The sequence below is a fragment of the Hydra viridissima genome, unplaced genomic scaffold (assembly GCF_058129835.1).
Source record: "Hydra viridissima isolate aposymbiotic clone 2 unplaced genomic scaffold, HvirCarnegie_v1 scaffold_4, whole genome shotgun sequence".
Classification (NCBI taxonomy): Eukaryota; Metazoa; Cnidaria; class Hydrozoa; order Anthoathecata; family Hydridae; genus Hydra; species Hydra viridissima.
In genome coordinates this window covers 7,157,153-7,166,855 of record NW_028324303.1, presented here as the reverse complement: position 1 = coordinate 7,166,855, position 9,703 = coordinate 7,157,153, and the positions used below count along the sequence as shown (strand labels likewise).

General features: G+C 31.1%; 2 protein-coding genes across 3 annotated transcripts; one reads left to right on the top strand and one right to left on the bottom strand.

Moving 5' to 3' along the window:
* Nucleotides 1-3,748: 3,748 nt before the first annotated feature.
* LOC149889611 (uncharacterized) lies at nucleotides 3,749-6,751 on the top strand. 2 transcript variants are annotated; one of them, XM_090084616.1, is made up of 3 exons: nucleotides 3,781-4,663; nucleotides 4,936-5,792; nucleotides 6,047-6,751. In XM_090084616.1, exons 1-3 carry the CDS (start codon nucleotides 4,513-4,515, stop codon nucleotides 6,065-6,067), a joined length of 1,029 nt encoding a protein of 342 aa, XP_089940742.1. In that variant the 5' UTR covers nucleotides 3,781-4,512; the 3' UTR covers nucleotides 6,068-6,751. The 2 variants fall into 2 exon arrangements, with proteins under 2 accessions (XP_089940741.1, XP_089940742.1); XM_090084615.1 differs by having other exon boundaries at nucleotides 3,749-4,663; nucleotides 4,936-6,751.
* A 1,562-nt stretch (nucleotides 6,752-8,313) lies between these two features.
* LOC149889610 (uncharacterized) lies at nucleotides 8,314-9,703 on the bottom strand. The gene is made up of 2 exons (XM_090085152.1): nucleotides 9,310-9,703; nucleotides 8,314-9,188 (listed from the first exon to the last, which is right to left on the bottom strand). The coding sequence occupies exons 1-2, from the start codon at nucleotides 9,701-9,703 to the stop codon at nucleotides 8,485-8,487; spliced, it is 1,098 nt and encodes a 365-aa protein (XP_089941278.1). The 3' UTR covers nucleotides 8,314-8,484.

Below are 9,703 nucleotides of genomic sequence, written 5' to 3'. Positions count from 1 at the left end.
TAACATTAAAAAGAATAGTTACATCGTGCAATTAAGTTCATTGATAATATTTACATAGTTAAATATAATATTTATAATACTTTTAAATAGTTATATGATAATTAATAATAGTTACATAATACTTAAATAGTTATATAATATTATTTAAATATTTATAATATCATGGCCTACTTAAATACACGGCCTTCTTTTCTGCTTAAATCGAAAAAAAATAGAAGGCCAGTTTAAAAAACGTATATTCTGTAGGATGGACAAACTTTCTTAACATATTTTAATTATTGCGCTATAAATTTTAAATAAGATATCCGGCATAGGATAAAAACTTCAGCGTTTTCTATATCTTCACATCAACTAAACCTCATATACTTGATTATAGCTTCTTTTTATAAATAGATAGTAATTATGGTTAATAAATGCTGTGTTGTTGGTTGTACCTCCAATTATCTAGGTGGTGAAGTAGTTCCAGTTTTCAGTTTTCCAAAAGATGATGATTTAAGAAAGTTATGGATTAGATTTGTAAATAGAAATTTCTGGACTGTCACAAAATCATCTGTGATCTGTTTAAAACACTTTGAGAAAAAGTTTGTACATAAAGGAGCATCAGAAAAACGATTTCGTTTGCTGTATAACCTAAAGCCTGTTCCTACAATATCCTGCTAGCATAGCAACTGCTTCTCTTCCAGTTATATCTGGACCAAGAAAATCACCAGCTAAAAGAATATTTCAAGAAGATGAATATCAGAAATTTTTATTAAAAGATATTATTAAAGATGTTGATTCCCTTTCAGCTGCTGATTCACCAGCAGGATATTTATTTTCAAAATTTGATGATTGTGTTGTGTTCCATAGAATTATTCAAAATGAACTACACATACCTGAAGTTGCTGAGTCTATTCGTATCGACAAAAATTTACATGTCCAACTTTTTTATAAAAATCTTCCAGTTTCCTTACCATCATGGTTCAGAGTAACCCACCAATGTATGTTAAAAAGAAGGAGTATGCTGGAAAATCTCAATTCACATTTTAGTACAGAAAAAGAAAAGTTGTCTTCTATTCTTGAAGAACTCAAAAGTCACCAAATAAAAAAAAAACAAATTTATTCTTCAAATGTTCTTCAATTTGCATTAATGTTGCGGTACACTTCACTGCAAACTTATCATTTACTGCTGAAGGAATTCCCACTCCCATCTATATCTTTGTTAGGCAAGCTTAAATCAGGTGAAATAGATTCTATGAAAGTTTTGAAGTTGCTACATGAAAATGGGAACTTATCGAAAGATCTTATAATAATTTTTGATGAAATGTATTTGCAACAATGTGCTGAATATTCTGGTGGCAATGTTATTGGGATTAGTGAGGAAAATGAATGTTATAGAAGCATTGTCTCTTTCATGGTAGTTGGTTTGAAAGAAAGTATCTCCTGTATTGTCAAAGCAATTCCAATTGTAAAATTGAACAGTGACTGGTTAAAGTCTGAAATTCTTAACCTGATTCAATTTTTAATAAAAAATAATTTTAATGTTCGAGGTGTTGTTTGTGACAATCATGCTTCAAATGTTTCTTCTTTTACAAAATTACTTGATACGCATGGTGAAAAAAAAGATGGTTTGTTTATTAATGTACTATCACAAAAAGTTTACTTATTCTTTGACACAGTGCATCTGATTAAAAATATTCGAAACAACTTACTTAATAAAAAAAGATTAATTTTTCCAGAATTTAATTTTTCAGCTTTCAAAGATGAAATTCATGTTCAATCAGGAGAAATATCATGGAAAATATTTCATGATTTATTAGAAAAGGACAGTCTGTTGGATGCAAGTTTAAAAAAAGCACCAAATATAAATAACAAAGTTGTCCATCCTGGAAAATGGAAGCAAAATGTCAGTGTTGCCTTAGGTATCTTCCATGAAACTACAGCAGCAGCAATAATTTCATATTTTCCTGACCGTTTAGATATTGCATCATTCTTAACTCTATTCAATAAATGGTGGACAATTACAAATTCAAAAAATCAGTTTTCTAATAATTTTCTTGGTAATGCTGCTATTATAAATGATAAAAAACCTGAGTTTTTTCGAGCTTTTGCTGACTGGTTAAACAAATGGAAAAACACAAAAATTCCAAATTTTGAGAAATATACATTATCTCCCCAAACATCATCAGCACTGCAAAGAACTTTATTATGTCATGCTTCATTAATTGAAGATCTGCTGGAAGATAAGTACAAATTTATATTGACTGCTCGTTTTCAAAGTGATCCCTTAGAAAGAAGATATGGACAATACCGTCAAATGAGCGGTGGCAGATTCCTTGTCAGTTTGAAAGATGTCATTTATAGTGAGAGTATAATCCAAATAAAAAGTTTGATAAAAGAAGGAATTGACATTTTTGAAAATGATATCAATGCTGATAAAGATATAGAACATGTTAGATCCTTAATGGAGCAGGTTAAAGAAAGAGATTTTGATTGTGTGACTTTATCGGATGATTCTCGTGAAGTTGCCAGTTATATTGCTGGTTTTATTGCCAAAAAATTGATTAAGAAGTTTGGAGTATGTTGCAAATTGCTTTGTACTCAAAATTGTCAACAGGAGTTAAATGATTATAATTATTTAAATATATTATCCAGAGGTGGGCTAACAACTCCATCAGTACTGCTTTTAGAATATGTCTGTGACAGTTTTGCTATGCTAGATCACATTTTTGATGTTATTTATCAGTCTCAAATGCAACACCGTAAAGCAGCAAAGTTAGTTCTTGGCAGTAGAGAAGGGTATCAACCATTTTTATGTTCAAACCATCAAAGTCATGGAAAAGAAATTATACACACTGTTATTTCAAATATTTATTTTAATAACACCAGAAAGAGAGTCGGGGATTCAATTGTTGCAGATAACATAGTTGCATTTAAAAAAAGACAGAGAGAAAAATGAAAATATTTTGTTTCACTTTTAATCAGTTTGTGTTAGAGTTTTTTATACTTTTGAAGCTTATTTTTGAGAATTTGTATATTTTTATTTCATGCACAGAACTTGACAGTCCCAAAATTTCTATTGCAAAATATAACTCATATCTTTCTCAAATCATTGTAGTTTGGAAAACAAAAAACTGAGACTACTTTACAACAGAAATAATTAGAGGTGCAACCATTATCTTATACTAAAAAGAAGCCACAATTAAGTATTCACAATTAAGTTTATTGAAATTTAGCAGTTAAGATTTAGCTAGCTAACGTAAAATTTTTTATCCTGTGCCAGATATACATACTGAAAATTTATAGCGCGATAATCAAAATTAATTTGAGAAAGTTTGTCCATCCGGCCGAATATACGATTTTTAAACTGGCCTTCTATTTTTTTTCGATTTAAGCAGTAAAGAAGGCCGTGTATTTAAGTAGGCCATGATAATATTATATATTATATATTACATATATTACATAGTTTAAGTAAATACAATATTATTTAAATGGTTATATAATATTTGATAGTAGTTAAAAATATTTAAATAGTTATATAATATTATTCAAATATTTATAACATTACATATTATATATTATATATTATATATAGTTTAAGTAAATACAATATTATTTAAATGGTTATACAATATTTGATAATAGTTAAAAAATATTTAAATAGTTATATTATATTATTTAAATATTTATAACATTACATATTATATATTATATATTATATATAGTTTAAGTAAATACAATATTATTTAAATGGTTATACAATATTTGATAAGAGTTAAATAATATTTAAATAGTTACATCGTGCATTAAGTTCAGTGATAATATTTGCAGTGCAAGAAAAAAGGCTCAACAGAATGGAGATGTGGCTGGAATATACCTTATAGCCTCTCAAAAGCTTCTCCTATTAACGGAAATTTTTAATGAGAAATAAATCTTGTTTGCTCCACTGGATACTAAAGTCACGAATAAGAAGAAGACAGCAGTGTGACAAAGAATTTATGATGCAGCAGTAAACGAAAAGTTTGACTAGTTTTTATTTTTAAACAAAAATTTGTTTAACATGTAGAGGTGCGTCATTATGATAAGATTACGGGTGACATTTATTGGGTCAGTATTTTTAATGAGTCGGTCAGTATTTTTTTATTTTCAATTTTCAGTATGTTATTGAGATGGTCAGTATTTTAACTAAATGGTCAGTATTATATATTAACTGTCAGTTAGTTAATTTAGTTATCAGTTTTTGATTAAATGGTCAGTAATTTAACCAAGTGGTCAGTTATTTAATTAAAATGATTTGTATTTTAAGCAAAATGATCTGTATTTTAAATTAAGCGATTTATATTTTAATTAAAATGATCTGTATTTTAAATTAAACGATCTGTATTTTAAACAAATATTTAATGATCTGTAACTTAAATAAAATGATCTGTTATTTAACTAAAGTATTATGAACTTTGACCAAAGTAATTAGATAAAATTTACAAATAAGACTGCCATTTCTATCTGAGCACTGAGCAAAGAAAGTTTAAAAAAATGGAAAACTTTATTCCAGAATACAAGTCCTCTAGTGAAGAAGATATTGAGACAATAGAAGAGCAAGCATCATTGAAATCAAGGAAACAGAAACGAAAACGTGAATGGATAAGATGTGAAACATACCCGAATAAGAAAGATGCAATTGCAGGTAAACAGTTTTTAAGTCATCAGACAGCTAGGTCTCAGACAGTTAGGTCCCTTACAGTTAGGTCAACAAACTTTTAGGCCTAAGAGCCATTTAGGTCTACAAACATATAGATTCATTGCACAATTGGAGAGAGAAGAAAGAGAGAGGAGATGAGTTTTGCTCTCTTCCCTCTTTCCTCTCTCCTATAACTCTCTCTCTTTTCCTTTTCTTCTCTTTCTCTCTCTTTCTTCCTCCTCTTCTTTTTATTTAATTCTTCTCAAATATTTTTTCAGCGATAACAGCAGAAGATCAATGGAGTTATCATTATTCCAATTACACTAACGATGGAAAAAAATCATACTATAGATGTAAAGCCATTCAAAGACGCAAAGAGCAATGTGATGCTGCAGTTTATCTGTTATTTGATTCAGCAAGTGACAATGTAATCATTTACAGAACTGAAAATGGACATGAACATGACAGTAACAATATGTCCAAAGAAGCCATCCCTATTTTTTTAAAGACTGAAATCAACAAAATGTGTGACTTGCTTATGAAACCAAAAAGAATTTTAAGAACCCTTGTAGATAATGGCCACCAAATCCAAATGAAACAACTCCAAAACTATATAACTGCTTACAAAAAGAAAAAATATGGTAGTACATCAATTTCTCTTGGTGAATTGGAACAATGGTGCATAGACAATAATAATGTTCCCAACAGTGAGGATGAACCTTTCATAGTAAACTACAAAATAGTTTACTCTGATGGTTCAGATGTCGAAGAAGAAAATGATGATGTCCTAGACAATTCGATATTTCGAATTTTTGTATCAACAAAAAGACTCTTATGTCAAGTTTCGGGAAAAGATAAATTACATGTTGATGCTACGTACAAACTAAATTGGCAAGGGTTCCCTGTGTTACTAGTTGGGACCACTGATATGGATTGCCATTTTCATGTATTTGGAATGACCATGTGTTCACATGAAAAAACTGCAGATTTCAAGTTTATATTTGATAGCATTTCTTATGGTTTGGCAAAAATCAACCAGGGAGGGTATGAACCTGAAGTATTAATTTCAGATGGTGCTGATTCAATTCGAAATGCATTTTCTGATGCAGAGTTGATAACGCCTCCCGGCGGCAAAGTAACTTTCTGCCGAAAGGCCGACTTTTTTTGGAGGCGGAAGCCACTGGCGGCGGCCGTCAGAAGATATTTCGGAGGCAAGTTGGTTTTGAGACCGCCTCCAGTGGCTTCTGCCTCCCGATTGGCGGCAGCAGCCAGAACTTTTTTTTGGAGGCAGAATGTTTTGAAGGCCGCCGCCAATCGGGAGGCGAAAGCCACTGGGGTCCGCCGTCAGAAGATATTTCGGAAGCAAGTTGGTTTAGAGACCGCCTCCAGTGGCTTCTGCCTCCCAACTAGCGGCGAAAGCCATACTGAAGTTGTTATTTTAGTCTCCCGCCGTCAGAAGAAATGAAAACAAAGGGTGTTGCCATGTTTGTCAATAAAGGAAAAGGAGCAGGAGTTTTTGATTGTTCGTAATTTTGCTCATTATTGATTGCTCTCGATTTTTAAAAGTGATAAAGAATTTGTTAAAACAATCGATAGCAAGGGAAAAAACAGCTTGGTTGTCGTTTGAGGCTGTCGTAAAAAACTCTCTTGGAAATAAAAAAAGAAGAAAACTCTGCTGTTTAATTGTTAGAAAGTTGAAAGCCTTTTGTGCTCTTCGATGCGAAATAACTATAAAACTTCGTTTTATAAATAGGCATCTTAAACAGTTTTTTGGTCAAGATAATTATTTAAAGGAGAGCGGTCCCACCAATATCTTAAGAAAATGGATGATCGTTATCAAGGACGTTTGGAAAAACACATGATGGCAGACCACTGTCCAACAGTACTGTCCAACTTTCTTTTGTCAACTTGCTTGATGCAAGTTGACAAAAGAAAAGAGCTACAAGCAAAAGTTTCTTCCCGATTAAATATTTATGAGAAAACGATTTGTTCGAAATCCTTTTCAAAATTAAAATTTACATTACTTTTTTATAAATTTATAAAAAGTTTGACTTTGATAGGATGATGTTTATGCTATAAATTGTTTATTTTAAACGTGTTATTGACTTTTTTTTTCATCTTTTAATTTTATAAAAAATAAAATCTTTCAAAATATACCCTGGAATTTCCAAATAAGTTTCAATTCAGAAATACTTCGGAAAAAATGTGCTAACTACCTAAAATTTGCAAAAATTAAAAAATTCTATGCAAAAAATCTGATGTGACATTAAATGGAATCCTTTTTTTTATTGCTTGTATTATAATATAATTCAAGCTTATTGGAAGACTAATATTATTTTGTCAATTTAAAACTTAAGATAGTAAATAAAAACTTTTTTTCGATACTCTCCAGTTAGATACTTTAGACTTGATAAGTTTTTCCACCATCCTGACGATATTATACAAAATTTAAAAACGATAAAAAATGACGTAAAAAAGTATTTTTTAATGACGTCACTACTACAATATGCGGATTCTGGCTCATTGATACTTTTCCATACTTAAGGAATTCAAGATGGTGTTGTGTTTTTAAAATGTAAAAATGTTATTAGATTTCCATCTCATTGTTAATATCATGCCGGAACCTGCAAAGAAGTATAAAACTGTATCTTTTTCGTAATTTATTCTAGACCAAAGAGTTTATCATAATCCATAAATGTAAAGCACGGTTTTAGTTTGTAGTGTCCAATGGCTAGGGTATGAATTCCGTCTTGTAAGATGTGTCTTTTGTCGTCGTTAGCGCTGAGAGCGACTTTGTTGATTTCTTCGGTGTAAATGTTATGTTCATGTGATCGGAAGACGTTCATGGTTGCAAGCTTTTCCATCTTATTCATTAAGCAGTCACCACAAGGTATTGATAACTTCTATAAGTCATCCCCTTCCTGTAATTTTTTCAAGACGTAAAGACACAAGTGACCACAATAAGACGTATCACCAAACTGAACTCTCTCGCTGTTATAATAAACCAGACTTTTCAAATAATCGACAAGTTCGACAAGAGGAGGCTGAGCGTAAGAATCAAAACTATACTTTTTGTCACCGTCTTTAAACCAACACACCTAATGAAACCCACCAGTGCTTGAATCGCTCGTATTCACAATACCACATTCTTTTTTTCTTGGCTTTTTTGGTAACTCATCCCTGACAAACACGCCTTGAAAGTTTTTTAATTTTAACTGTTTAGCAGCCTTTATCAATTGAAAGTTAGTTAAAGCTACATTAGGTAAAACAATTCCTTCTACGTCAATCCATTGAAAGTCGATCATTTTTTTTATTTTCTTAAAAAGTTTATCCGAATTTTTTAACAAGCGATTTTCATAGAATAGCACCTAAAAAGGGTATACTATTAAAGGGTCATTCTTTTTCAAGTAAACGATACCTCTTCCTGCAATTTTATCAACCATAGCAGAGCCGGCAGATGAACCTACACCTGCTAACAATCCGGTGGCTAGAGCAGGAACTACTCTTGTAGCAAGAGTGCTGCCTAACATACCTAATAATGGTAAAAGAGCTCCGATAAATCCGCCTTCAATGGTTGAGTTGTATGATAATTGTTTTCTGCTCAATTTAAGAGTGACTCCTTTACCAGCTTCATACGCTTTTGTAATTTTGTTCAATTGCACATTAGTGATAGCTAGAACATGTTTACCGTTCAAGTCTTGATGAGAAAGCTTAATGCTAGTATCGGTTTTGTCTTGAATGGCTTTTTTAATTTTATCAGATTGGCTCTGCGAGATATTAATTTTGATATTTTGATAATTGCTCATTTTTTATGTATTAAAAATTATTTATTTCACTTCTCGAATATGATATCGTATTGTAATATCCTCTCCACGAAAATCAACCAAATCTCCATTCTGATCAATGATGCGAGTAACCATTGTTGAAATTTCAAACAGTTTAACAGGAAGATAAATCAAATGCATTGGTCTCTCGATGATTTTATAGCCTGGACTAACATTTGGATAAAACGAGTAAATGCAATTTAATTGGGTTCCATTAATATAGGATGATCCGATCACGTTGTTAACGATTCTGATGGTGTTAATGCTTGAAATTCTAACGATATTATCCGACTCGTATTCGGAATTGGAATTTAATTTTCTTTTAGTAAACCCTAAAACTGAAGAGATGCTGTTCTCCACGTTAAAGTCAATCAAATAATTCAAACCAAGTTTAATGGTTGATTTTAAAGTATTAAGATTGATTCCAATTTGAAGGTTGTTTGGAGAGTAATTAATTTTATTTGCAATAATATAACTTCCACGTTGAGCTGTTTTTATTGTGTTAAAAATAGACTTTTGCAAATACTCATTGATGTCTTTAATGTCATAGCTTCCTGATGGAATGATAATGTTCTCCCAATTAGCTCCATTGTTCATGCTGTATTTGAAAGAATTGTTTTTACTGTTTACATTTGGAATGCTGTTGTAAGTCTCAAGACCGAGAAAAGCCATTTCATAACTTTTTCCTTCGTTAAAAACGATTTTATCTAAAAATTCAGTGGTGATAACACTTGATTTTCCATCTACATCGATGATTATACCTGACATTTTTTAAATAAAAATTATTTTTTAAATTGTTTTAGAAAAATAAAAAATCATCAAACCCACTTCGGTACTTTCCCTCGTTCTTTTTAGAAGAGAGATCAATGACGGCAAATCCGTGAGGTTCATTCCAGCAATGATTGCAAAAGGCTTTAAACTCTTCTATTTTCATATCGCAGGAAACGTGATCTTGATAAATGTGATTAACGCTTTTTTGATCTTGTTTAAAGAGACAAATAAAGTTAGCATTTTCTCTGATGGTATGTCTTGGAATCTCGAAATAGTTTTGAGCGAGGTAAAAGCAGTCGACGTTAGAGTGTCTTCCTCGGATGTAATATTTTTCGCACTTGTTTTGATTAGTTAATTGCAAATCGTCAAAGATCATCAAATTATTTTTGGTTGAGTCTAAGGATTCAGGTTCAGGCACATCGTCCGCTGTTTCAAAAAATTGACACTCCAT